The 13,756-nt window shown below is 33.5% G+C and overlaps 1 protein-coding gene across 4 annotated transcripts in view; it reads right to left on the reverse strand.

Annotated features, from left to right (window-relative positions):
- SLF1 (SMC5/6 complex localization factor 1) overlaps positions 1-13,756 on the reverse strand; it is a 68,725-nt gene that overhangs the window by 51,728 nt on the left and 3,241 nt on the right. For 3 of the 4 annotated variants that reach the window (XM_027100616.1, XM_027100617.1, XM_027100614.1), the window contains exons 2-4: positions 5,759-5,872; positions 5,515-5,590; positions 3,922-4,162 (exon numbers count right to left, since the gene is read on the reverse strand). In XM_027100616.1, the coding sequence (XP_026956417.1) occupies positions 3,922-4,162; positions 5,515-5,590; positions 5,759-5,872 (431 nt within the window). Of the gene's footprint in view, positions 1-3,921; positions 4,163-5,514; positions 5,591-5,758; positions 5,873-8,873; positions 9,030-13,756 lie in introns of all 4 variants that reach the window. The other variant, XM_027100615.1, reaches the window with a different exon arrangement.

Consider the following 13,756-nt stretch of genomic DNA (forward strand, 5'->3'; position numbering starts at 1 on the left):
TAAGAGCAGAAGTAAAACTCATCTGCCTTTGGGAAAGGGGTAGGAAAACTTCCTGCTGTGCAGCCAAAAAAAAAAAAATGGGATAAAGGATAGAAGCAAAAGCCACCTGTCCCTGGAGAAGGGGCAGGAATGACACTTGGGCCTGGGTTCCTGCACTAATACAAAGCAAAGACCTAATGCTGGGGCAGATGCTAGAAAATCTCTTACCCAAGACCCTGCCCACAATACAAGGGAGAATTTGGCTGCCATGGGAAATTGAGACAGAAGCAATGAATTGGTATATCCCAACCCCAGAGACCAAGAACATGAAGAATGCTTAAGACTAAAGCCTATCCAACAAAACGAAAACACACCAACCCTTACTCCCCAACCTAGAAATGAGTAGGAAGCAAGAGGGGAAGAATATGAAGAGCCCTTCTGTGATGAAGTAGTAAAGGGACTACCGAAAGCTGAGAATGAATAAAGAACACTGATTAAAAAACCTCCAGCATCACAGGCCCCACGCTAAGCACAAGGGAACTGTAAACCACTGCTGGAATAAAATGAAATGATGCGCTGAAGATGAAAATAGCACTAACAAAACCCAAAGCCAGCTCAACAATTGACAAGATTAACTCAACGATCCCATACTAACTGCCTTACAAGTAGGTCCATTTTTGGATATTAACATTATTCACCTCAGCCTCTACTGTTCTTCTATAGGGAATGTCTATGTATGCAAAACAAAACAAAACAAAAACACAAGACATACACAAAAATGGGAAAAAACCCCAACAACCAAACCATTGTCAAGAGATAAAACAATAAAGAGCACAGAGAGATGATCCACATGTTGAAAGTTTAAAAAAGTGACTTTAAAATAACTTGTGAATGACATGTTAAAAGATATAATAGAATAGGTGGACAATCTGCACGAACATATGGGAAATTCAGAAGATAGTACAATCAAAAAGGTAGAATTAAGATACTATATCAAAGAAGAATTTCTTTGATAGGCTTATCAATAGACTGCACAAAACTGAGGAAGAAATCATTGAACCTGATAAGTCAATAGTAAGTATCCAACTGAAACACACACACACACACACACACACACACACACTCACACACGAAGGGAAAAAAAAACAGAACAGAGAAAGCAAATACTGTGGAACGGAATCAAATGGTCTAAAATATGGGTAATGGATCTACAGAAGAAGAACACAATAGAACAAATATTGGGCTGGCCAAAAAGTTCATTCGGGTTTTTTCCATAAGATCTCATGGAAATAGAATCAGTAAATAGAATCAGCAATTATTAAAAATGGATAATACACTACAATGAAGTAGAATTTCTCTCAGGAATACAAGTTTGGTTTAACATTTAAGAATTGATCAAAATAATTTACCATATTAACAGAATAAAGGAGAAAAGCCAATTATCTCAATAGGTGCGGACAAAAACTTTCAGAGCTGATATATTTATAATAGCATCCCCTTTTTCCATAAGGTACTATGGAAAGACCCGAACGAACTTTTTGGCCAATTCAATATTTACAAGATAATGGCCAAGAATTTCACAAAATTAAAAAAGATAAAAACTCCCGTTTCCCTAAAAAGCTAAGAGAACTCCAAGCAAGTAACATGAATAATAAACAATAAACAAAATGCACACACATATATATGAATACATAATCAAATCACCAAAAACCAAGAGTTGTGTTGCTTTTTCAATTTTAATTTCCAACTGCATCACTAGCATATAAAAACACAATTTTTATTTAGTCACTTATTATCCTGTGATCTTGATTAAAGTTATTAATTAGTTCTAATAGCTTTTTTTAGTAAATTATTTGGTATATGAACACGTCTTTTGGAAATAAAACCAAGTATTCTTATTTATTTCCAACTCTATGCCTCTTATTTATTTTCTTTGCCTTATTGCACTGGCTAGTACCTCTAGTAAAATCCTGAATATTAATGGTCAGAGGGGGCATTCTTGTCTTGTTCCCAATTATGGTGGAAAAAAAAAATTCATGATATTGTTTAGATTTTTTCATAGATGTCATTTATCAGGTTGAGGATACAAAAATTCTCAACAAAATATTTATAAATAGAATCAGCAATTATTAAAAATGGACAATACACTACAGTGAAGTGGAATTTCTCTCAGGAATACAAGTTTCATTTAACATTTAAGAATTGATCAAAATAATTTACCATATTAACAGACTAAAGGAGAAAAGTCAATTAATGGATATAAAAATATCCATTATAATAGCATCCCCAAAAATATCCATTATAATAGCATCCCAAAATATGAAGTACATAGAATTAAATTTAACAAAATATGTGCAAGGTTTATACAACAAAAACTATATTAATGACAGAAATTAAAGAAGCCCTGGAGAGAAACAGAGTCTACTGATAGGATGACTCAATATTAAGATCTCAATTCTTCCCAATTTGATCTACAGATTCAACACAATTTCAATAAAAATCCCAGCTTGTTTTTTTGTAGAAGTTGACAAGCTGATTCTAAAATGCATACGGAAATATAAAGGATCCAGAATCACCAAAACAATTTTGAAAAAGACAAAGTTGGAAGACTCACAAGACCTGATTTCAAGACTCACTATAATACTATAGTAACCAAAACAGTGTATTCTTGGTGTAAAGTAGATATAGATATCAATGGAACAGTAAGAAGTTCAGAAATAGACCACACAAATATGGTCACCTCATTTTTGGACAATAGTTCCAAAGTAATTACAGAACAACTGGAACTCTCATACATTGTTAGTGGGAATGTAAAATGGTACAACAAGTTGGAAAACAGTTTGGCATTTTCTCATAATGTTAAATGTACAACTGCCATCTGAGCAAGCAATTTCACTCCTGGATATTTACCCAAGAGAAATAAAAACACATCTACGTGAAGACTCGTACTCAAATGTTCATAGCCACTTCATTCATATTAGCAAAACCAAATCAAAACCAAAAAAACCCCATACGTCCATCCATGGGTGAATAAACAGACTGTGATATATACATAGAGTGGAATACTACTAAGTAACAAAAAGAAAGGAACTGCTGATACACACAACAACATGGATGAATCTCAAAAATAACAAGGCAGGCAAATGAAGCTACATCAAAGGAGTATATACAGTATGATCCCATTTATATGAACCTCTAAAAAAGACAAATCTAATGTACAGTGACAAAAAAGGAATCAGTGGTTGTTTGGTTTGGTGGTGCAGAATTAAATGTACAAAAACACAAGGGAATATTTTAGGATGATGTAAATGTTACAAATCTTGATTGTAGTATGGGTAACATGGATGCATAAATTTGTCCAAACTCATCAAAACGTACACTTAAAATCTGTGCATTTTATGGTCTATAAATTACACTTCGGTAAAGGTAACAAAAAGCCCTTAGACCATGCTCTCCCGGCAAAAAGAGTCACAGCAGTCTAAGAATACAGTTTACCCAATAAGAAGTCTTCTTAAAATATGGTGTAAAAGATAAAAAGAAATGAAATTATGATGGAAACAGTATGAACCATGAAGACTACACCACATAAACCTAGAAAAAAGCCTTTGTTTAACGTAATACTTCACTTACAAAAAACTGTAAGTGCTTCACAACTGAAAACAAATATCTTCCAATTTAAAATAAAGATTTTACTTGAGTTTGCAAAGAAATAACATGTAAAGTGAAACAGAGACCCTGAGAATAATGCAATACTTATAAAACAGATTTTGTTCCATCAGACACATACGCTTAGAAGTGCAGAATGGCTTAACTAGGAGATCAAAGAGTAAATCATCAAGGCTCATTTGGAATAAATGAATAATTGCAAAGAAATACAAAAAGATATTTAAGCAAACCAAAATTGTTTTCACATTCACTGCTTTAGCTTCTATGAAATCTCACCTTACAAGAGAATCACTTCGTTTATCAGCTCTAACAAGGAGGACAACTTTCCATCTATGGAAGGCTCCTGGAGCACCAGTGCGTTTCAGTTCTTCACGCCATCTTTTAGGTGCAGACTGCATTTGAGGTGAATAATGGGAGTCTTTTTCAATTTTATATCCCCATTCGTAAGTTGTTTCATCAAGCCATTTGCCACTTTTGGCACTATGAATTATGTAGTCCTTAGTTAGTACCCACTTTCCTAGAAAGCAAATGAACTGTCAGTCACAGAAGAATTTTGGTTCTGATAAATGGTAAACAATAAAGACCAAATATCAAATAAAATTTGGCCTTTTTCAACACCTTTTTCTACATTGCCAATGTTATCTTTGAACTATGTTTTCCTAAATTTTTTGATAGTGAAAGGCTTACAACATCACTGAACATTGTATGTAAACTTTCCCATAATAAATAATTTTAATTCTGTTACTAAGTAAAATATAAACCAAAGGATTAATAAAATGTGGTACTACTTAAATTATGACTACTATTATTATTCACCATTTTGAGTGAGGTTTATATTCTTCCTGCTATACCAAAAACTTTTCCAATAATGTTTACAGCATTGTTACACTATATAAAACAAATTAACTGAGTTAGAGAATTTTCTAGGATATGTAACAACATTCTGATCTGGGCATCAATGATCTTTTTAAACAGCAGGGAAAATACATGTTTTCATTTGTGTAGGTAATAATGAATACAAATTTTTTTTATGGTAAGTTATTCTAAAAAATGGTAAATTCACCTGAGTTAAATACTGCAAAAAAAAAAAAAGTAAAACAAGTGGACTAATGATATGCCAAATCAATCACAGGAGAGAAAAGTATATGAAAAACATCAATAGTGACAAAGGCAGAAGACACTAAGCCCTAATTTAGGTTTATCGAATTTAAAATCTTAGAAAAATAAAATAGAATGATTGCTTCATAGCATGGATGGCAGGGGAAACAGGAGCAAGAGAGCAAAAACAGTAACTCTTCCAATGATAGATCAAAGAAAAGAAACTTGACTGCAAATCGCTGAGGCTTCAACAAAAGATTTTTTTTGGGGGGGGGGGCGGCATTTTGTGCCAAACCTTTTTATTAAAATATTTTTTCTTAGATGAAGCACTTACTAGGTGAAGTAAATATTTCTGCCTCTTTAATACGTTTTTCAAGTGTTACAAAGTTCTATTCAGAAAATCAAAGCAAAAATATTATATCAAACAAATATCTTCAGGGACTTCCCTGGGGGCGCAGTGGATAAGACTCCGCACTCCCAATGCAGGGCGCCCAGGTTCGATCCCTGGTCAGGGAACTAGATCCCACATGTGTGCTGCAACTAAGAGTTCACATGCCACAACTAAGGAGTCCTGGAGCTGCAACTAAAGGAGCCTTGGAGCCGCAACTAAGACTGGGTGCAACCAAATAAATAAACAAGTATTTTCAGAAAAATATAAGAACCACATTTACGTTTGATATAATAAACACACTATCTTCCCAGAGATTAAGGTACTTTTTCTTCACCATGAAGATTTTTTTTTCAAAGGTGAGAGGAAGGTAGTTAACTTACCTGCTGCACAAGCTGCTAAAAACTTCTCACTCTTACACAGGCGTTCAGCTATTAGATGTGTACAATTTTTGTATTTCTGGAAGGAAAAATCCACATGAAAAAATGTTACTTCGGAAGATTTCCTTTTTAAGGTATTTTTTCTATTCTTGCAATATCAAGGGTGCATTTTATCATTCTTAGGCCAACATTTTAATTGTAGTTATTCTTCAACTATATCTTGAACTTTTTAAGTTACTGTACTCACCTCACTCTTGATAAAAGTGCAATCTAGTTTTAAAAGCAATTTGCCTAGAGCTTCTTTTTCTTCCATCTTAAATCCTGTCATCTGGATAATATGCTTTGGGGCACCATCTTCCATCTAACATATACACATAAAGAAGACAACATATGTTAAAGATAGTATTCACAGGGTTGACATTATTTTTTATTAACTACGAATACTAAAAATAAAAACTAAAACTACTTAATATATAAGGCTTAATTGTAAATACCAATGTTCAAACTGCCTATGTGCAATAGAAATTAGTTTTAAAAGCGATCTTCTCAAAATGTGGCTGTATATAAAGTGAGATTTGTTTTCTGGTCTGAACAATGAAAGCTTGCATTACTACATTACTTGCCACTAAAACACAATGATGAATGTAACTCTTCAGAAAAAGACTGATACTTATAAAATTTTAGCATAATATTAGCTTCATTTTAAAAGTATTGTTTTTGCTAAGAGCGTTGGAAACAAGGACACTTGTGGACAACGACACCCTCAGATCTCATACTAACTTTTAAAAGTGTCTGTGGACAGATATTGAAGAATATTTATAAATCAATGGAGAACTTGATAAACTTATGGTACCACAGCACTTACAACAAATAATTTAGTATAGTAGGTATATACTAAGTTATTCCCAATCTACATTTCTTAACTGTGCTATATATATGTTAATTTCATCACCTACAAAGTAGACTGAAAAAATCACGTGGGTTTCAAATATATTTTGATAGGGACATTAACCTATATTTCAATGGAGTTCACAAAGCACTTTGTATTTGAGGTGGTACATTTATTGGCCAACAAAAGGAAAATTCACAGCATTTCTAATTAGAATACAGCTTTTTTTGTTTTTGTTTACATGAGGTTAGAACTTCAGACCTAGATCATCTTGGAGAAAATCTAGTTTCTCATTAAAGATGAGGAAAGCAGTGAGGAGAGAAATCAGGGTAATTTTTTCATTTCTCTAACAACTGTCACCATTAGCTCTGGATTAGTATTCACTTAATGCCACAGGCTGAGCAACAGCAGTTGGCTTCTTTCAAAACAATTAAAAGTAAACTTCAAAAATTATAACAAAAACTATTACCAGGACTTGTAATAGACAACTGGTGAAATTAAAAATGTTCTTTATAGGAACTCTATTTTCAAAGGCTGCATATACATGTTATATATATATTTATATTAAATACCTATAAACTATATACACATATGTAGTTATTTAAAGGTTGAGATTCATTTTAGAGTAGAAGTTGAAAGAAAGTCTCACTATAAACAATTTAAAGCATTACTCAGGGTTAAGAGTGAAACTTCTGCTAGGGTAATAGCACTCCTGGTTTCTCTCTCTACCCTGCATCACTCCTTGCTTTACGAGGAGAAGCTACTTGAGAGAACTAACTGAATACGCTTTGCCAGACACATCTGCATATTTACAAAGATGGTTCATATTAATGCACGTGGACATGGCATAAGGAGCTGCCAGTAATAGTACTGCACTGCCTGGGTGGGTAAATCAATTCAGAAGTTATGTAATAAGAAACACACTGGAGTTGCATATCAAATCCACCTCCTCTAAACCAATTTTTATTCAGTAAAAAGGGTGATCTTTTGACCTCAACCTATCTGACTTTTATATTTCTCTGTTGGCTCCAAAGGAGGGAAAGGGATATTACGTATTAACCCCTAAAAAACCCAAAATTCAAGATACAGAACATAAAGAAAGTGTCTTTAGGGATAGGGCTCTTTGGGATTTCCCTGGTGGCACAGTGGTTAAGAATCCACCTGCCAACGCAGGGGACTCGGGTTCGATCCCTGGTCCAGGAAGATCCCACATGCTGCAGAGCAACTAAGCCCGTGCGCCACAACTACTGAGTCTGCGCGCTTAGAGTCCGTGCTCTGCCAACGAGAAGCCACCACAATGAGAAGCCCGTGCACCGCAACGAAGAGTAGCCCCTGCTCACCGCAACTAGAGAAAGCCTGCGCGCAGCAACGAAGACCCAACGCAGCAAAAATAAAATTAAAAAAAAAAAGATAAGGCTCTTTGATGAAACAATTTCTATAAGTTTGGCCAGTACAAAATTATAAGGTGTACACAGTAGGGCTTGGTGTCTTATGAAATAATCAAACATGTAAAATACTATCATCAGTAATTAAAATGTAAGTAGCTTCTTGCATAAGGAACTCTACTGTATTAATCATCCAAATTTTCAAACCACTTACATGGGTTAAATAACATAGCTCGAGTGATAATATCCATTAATATAAAATAGTAATATATAAAAAATTTACGAAAATGTCCTCTGTTACTAGAAATAATAATGAATTAGTCTGATGCAGAACACATATTAACACACATACAATAAAGCCACATGGGAATTATAAGGCATATAACCAAAACTAGGCAGAAACACTGCTATCACTAATTCTAGGGAATGACAAAGACCTTAAGCAAATTTCCTTTAGAAAGTAACAGGTCCTTTCAGAAACACTAGACTAGTGAAATTCAACATATCTGTGAATACCACCTTGATATTCTACTGGAAAAGGCAATCTAATTGTTTTTATAGTTCTTAAAAGCTATTTTTAGCAGAGGAATACAAGTGTTTTAACTGTATACATTTTGCCTACTATTATACTTGTATTTTATTTATGTATTTAAGAGTTTGAAAAACAATTTAGTAGGTATTTCAAGAAATGCTGCCAAAGAAGGGAAGTCTGAGTAGCCTTAAAAACCTAAAATCTTGCCCATCTGGCTATTTTAAAATGCTGACATACAGAAACTACTGTTAAGTAATAAGAATACACAGAAAGCAACGAAAAAATCACTGTAATGCTACCACTCAAAAAGTCTTATTTAAAAATTGTCTTAAATTTTATTTTTCTACTTCCTGAGAACTAAATATGTTATACAGAACTATAAGGAAAAAAAAAATCTACTACACTATGTTCCTCATTTAGATCAAGTTAGTAACAGCTATTTCACAATCTGAATGTTTATTATTAACAAGGTGCCATTTTAACATATTTTGGTTTGATGCATAAATTACTAAATAACTTGGACTTATTTGAGTCGTGTATAATGCAAAGTTTTCACCTTAAATCATACTGTCTTTATGATGGAGTAATTATAGCCACTTTACATATTTAACAGCATTTTTTGTGAAAGCAAGAGTCCTCAGTAAAATGAAAACAGGACCAATGGTGCTTAATGGTAGAAATCAGGAAAGCCTTTTTAACAGCAACTTCTTTCCTTTGAAAAACAAGTAAAATGAAACTGATATTAAACAAGCAAAGTGGAAAGGCCAGTAAGAAATACAAGTGAAAAAGCTGGTCTTCCTGATTCAAACAGTGTGAAAATATGAGTGTTAAAAAAACTTAGAATACATAACATTAACAAGTTTATCAGAAAAACTGGGCTATGAGCTAAACTTCCACAGAATTGTGAATCCCAGTGATGGTACACAATAACTAGCACAGCTTTTTTAAAGAACAAATTCCATTAACCTAATCTAATACAGTCCTATAATAAAATGATCTACTTGAAGTAACAGAATTTACAATACATTTATCAATGCTTTTTAATACCACATCACATGACAAACTAATAACCACAGATCTAATTCATAGTTACATGGGAAAATAGTTCTATGTCTATATAACAGAATAGACATAGACAAATATAAAGATAGATTTATACTTATAAAATTAGTGGTTTAATGGCTCTTCCTATGACCCTGCAGGAGTAAGAAAACAATAAACAATAGCCTGATATACCAGTGAACCCAAAGAAAGTACTATACAACATTGGTGCAATACCTATCAATGACTCAGACAACTCAAAGTCAAGTTTTGTGCTGGTAATAGGTTCTGGGATATGGAAGATGAAAAGCTAACTGCTAGAAGTCTTGCAGCTCAAGAAATAAAGTAAATAAACTGCAATATAATTGTATGAGTAGTATTTCTAGAAATTAGATATTTTTCTAGAAAATATAGGAGGTGATCCTTGAAGTATTCACACAGAAGATACTATCCTAACACAATTGGAAAAGAAAACAAACAAAAACATTTATTTTTAACAGACATTTTATCTTTACTGTCAAAAAGTTAAAAAATACACGAGATTCTTAGTTACAAGGAAATGCTCTCATAATAATTTTTAAAAATTTTGTAGTAAATTAAAAAACAATCTACTTACCTTGAATCATATAATACACACAACTAAGGAGATAATGATTGTGAACAGAGCTGGCATTTATGTAGAACAAGCAACTGTCTCTGTGGTGTGGACTTTCCCAAAATATCTCCCACATGGGCCTATCCCTGATGCCTGAGATTCTTCTGCAGTTGGTGCCAGTTAGAAATGCAAATAAACCTATAGCAGTCATCATCATAATTAAGAACATTTTATTACATACTAGCTTTTAGGTCTATGAATTCTTTATAATATGATACGTAGCTAGAACACCTTTCAGGAATATAACACATAGCTAAAATATGTTAAGAGAACTCAGAGAAACAGAGGCAGTAATAGAGATATGAATAGAAAGGTCTGGTATGGAAAAGAGGATGAAAGAGCAGGGTGTAACAGTTGGGTGAAAGGGAAAGTGCTGCAAAAGAGGTGCGAGATGCTTATAGAGGTCTGGGACAGAAAAATAAGGATAAACCTTTCCTACTTCGCATTATAATTTCTTTTATGATCAGACACAGGTTATTATAGAACTTTGAGAATATAATGCATCTTACAAATTGTATGCTGCTAAGATAAATAAGGGATTTATTTTAAAAAGTTTTATTTATATATTTGCATTTAAGAACTAAAAACTTCCCCCAAAATAACTTTTACCAATTTGTGCTTTAATTTTAATTAACACAGGATATAAAATTTGAAAAATACTACAAAGTATATAGAAAGATTAAAATTGCTAATTCCTTTACTCTGTAATACCATCGTTAACATTTGGGAATGGGGGAGGGGTCTGTCTTGAAGGTTTTATGTTTGTGTGTGAAAAAATATTAAAAAACAAAATTTAGATTATATAGTTCTGTATCTTAATTTTTATGTAAAATCACATCATGGTCTTTTTCCACACTACTGAGTATCTCATGGTTTTTAAGGCAACAGGTTGAAAACTAGTGGTTTCTTAATGTTTGTTACTCTAGTGAACTATTCTGATTTTAAACCTACTTCTACTTTGATTTTAAACCTACTAAGGAAAATCATTAAAACTTCCCGCTTCTGGAAAGGACATACCAATCCTTAAATTCAATCAATATTGCTGCTTTGAATTTAAGAGTTTAAAAGATTTTTATGATTTCTCTTATCTAAAGCATTGAACTGGGAAGTAAATAATGCTAAATGTGTTGGCTCTCTGTTTAACCAATACTACAAAAGGAACACACAAATCACACTACTCATACCGTGTGAGTAAAATCCTGTTTGGCTCTGAATGCTATAAGGTCAAGTGGAGTTTAGGAATTCTGCATCCTCTCGGCCTAGGAGCCAAATTAGGCCTTTGGCTTAATATAATTCAGCTGGGCTTTGGAAATTTTTTTTTTTAAAGACATAGTATCTGTTTCCTGTCCCATCCTTCAAAGATCAGAGATATGTATGCATGTGTTTTTGTGCGTATATATGTATAAATTATTTGACTAAGGTCACCAATGGTGAGACTTCAGGGATTTCTTACTTCAATGGCATTATTTCGGAAAGCAGCAGTCATAATTAGTCTCTTTGATGACTGACTTAGCAGTGGAGGGAGGAAGTGGAGAAGTAGCACCAAAATGAGTATGGTGGGGAAGAAATGAAAGGCTAAGAGGACTTAGAGAGAGGTCCAATCTATCTGGTACTGTACAAGGCACAGGCTGCACTGGAGATGCTAGTTTTAGGGATAAAGGGGCCTTAAGAGAAGCAAGATGAATGAGAGAGATGTTTAGGGATAAAAAAAAAGAAAGGACAGAACATGTTGGTTAGCCATGGGGGATGAAAGTCAAACCTGCTTTAGTATCCTAGGAACTTTGTACTACTTAGTAGTAGCATAAGGTCTGAGATTGACCAAGCAGGATTTTGTGGCCTATATACTGCGTATATGCTCATTTCCTTCTTGAAAATGTAAGTGCTATTTGCCGTTCTTATACAGATGAGAACAATGGGGGATCTGAGAGATTAAGAAACTAGCTCAAGGGTACAAAGTTAGTAAATGGTGAAACCAAGATTCAAAATCTAAGTCTGTTTCTGCACAAACGGTATGTCCTTTCTACAATACACTTTGACTTTAATTTCAGAATTTAGTTGAATACTTTTAACCAAATTTTAATTTTACAAACAATCTACTTTCAAATAATAAAAGAGAAACATACATCATATGAAAAGGAATCTGTGAGGGTGGGGTGACATTTAGATAGCAATATTACTGAAAATATTTAAGCATAATTACAAATTAATTTCAGAAAAATAACACTGTCTAAAATTTCAAAGCATTTCTAGGAACAATCTAAAGAGGGCTGTTTTTTCTTATGAAAAAGTTTATTATTTTCCTCTCAAAGTGGATTTGGTATTAATGACTCAGACTAATTCATATGGGCTTTTCTTCTTCTCTATCAATAATAACAAAACAGTTTTTTATTTCAAAGTAATTCTGATATCAAGAAAGTAAGAACTATGTGAATTTAAAAGTTTCAGGGATATTTTACTTTTAAGCAGTAAGATATCTTTAGAAAGAAATAGAATATTACTTTTAATTGACTCTCCTTAAATTTGCTAATAGGAAATAGGTGAAATAAAATGTACTATGTACTATTTTAGTTATTATTTTTGAGAAAGAGGGTGCTTCACTTTGTTTTTTCAGAGCCTATATGGAATTATTGATTTTATTTTTTAAATGTTTTGCTTAAACAGTGGAAAGATTATCTCAGGGAAATACTGTCTAGATAATAAAGTTATACTATTGGTTTTCTTAAAAACAATGTTTTTGGACATTAGTGTAAATTGTGGATACCTATTATGAAATCTTAAGCATTTTGAACTTTATGAAAAAACCCACCTTTGACCACTTTTTCAAAGACTGTTTAACATGACTTATGCTTTCTGCTTTAGGGAAGAAAATATTACATCATATAATCGAACATAAGTCAATAAGGTAAAAGAAAATCTGTACTTAGAAAACAGATCTAATAGGAGCACATTTGCATTACTGAAGCCTAATTGTCTTCACAATAAAAATTTATACATTCAAGTATTTAAACATTCTAGTACATTTAACTTAACACTCTGAGTTAACTTAGACATAATCAAATTAACTCCCTTATAAAAATCCACCTAAACACCAATACTGGTTAGTCAAACTTGCCTAAAATGGGAACATCTTGCACATCAATAGGTACTTCTGAGAAATGAGGCATAAGGTAATAACACAAACCCAAAAGTTTACAAGGCGCAGTCTGTCACACGTACACTGGAAATTCGGTTTAAATGTTCATTCCTAATGCCTCGACGGAAATTTTTTTTTGGTATAGGATATTCATCAGTCAAAAATAGCTTGACGCTTCCAAAATCAAGCTCCGTCCAAGTTCTGGGTCAAATCCTGATATAGAGTACTCAAAGCAGATCACGTTTTTGTCAATATTCAATCAGAGGTTTTGGGAGCAGAAGAAATCTCAGGATAACCACTTTGTCTTATTCCCTGCCTTCCAACAGCTAATATCATAATCCCCAGGAACACAGCACCCCTCCCCACTCCCGCTCCCTTTAGGGAAACGTGTGTGTGTGTGTGTGTGTGTGTGTGTGTGTGCGCGCGCGTTTCAAGGCCTACAGTAGCTGCAGAGATGTTCATTACCATTTGGATATGTTTAGAATTCTACTAGGGAGAAATGAATGATAGCATTTTCCTCTTCACAGGAAGGTGGGCCTGGGGGATTCCCACCACCTGCACTGACGCTAAGTTATGGAAAGCAGCCAAGAATCTGGGACTCAGGGAGAGG

Source organism: Aethalodelphis obliquidens, unplaced genomic scaffold (assembly GCF_003676395.1).
Source record: "Aethalodelphis obliquidens isolate GAN/ISIS:26980383/991018 unplaced genomic scaffold, ASM367639v1 scaffold4, whole genome shotgun sequence".
NCBI lineage: Eukaryota > Metazoa > Chordata > Mammalia > Artiodactyla > Delphinidae > Aethalodelphis > Aethalodelphis obliquidens.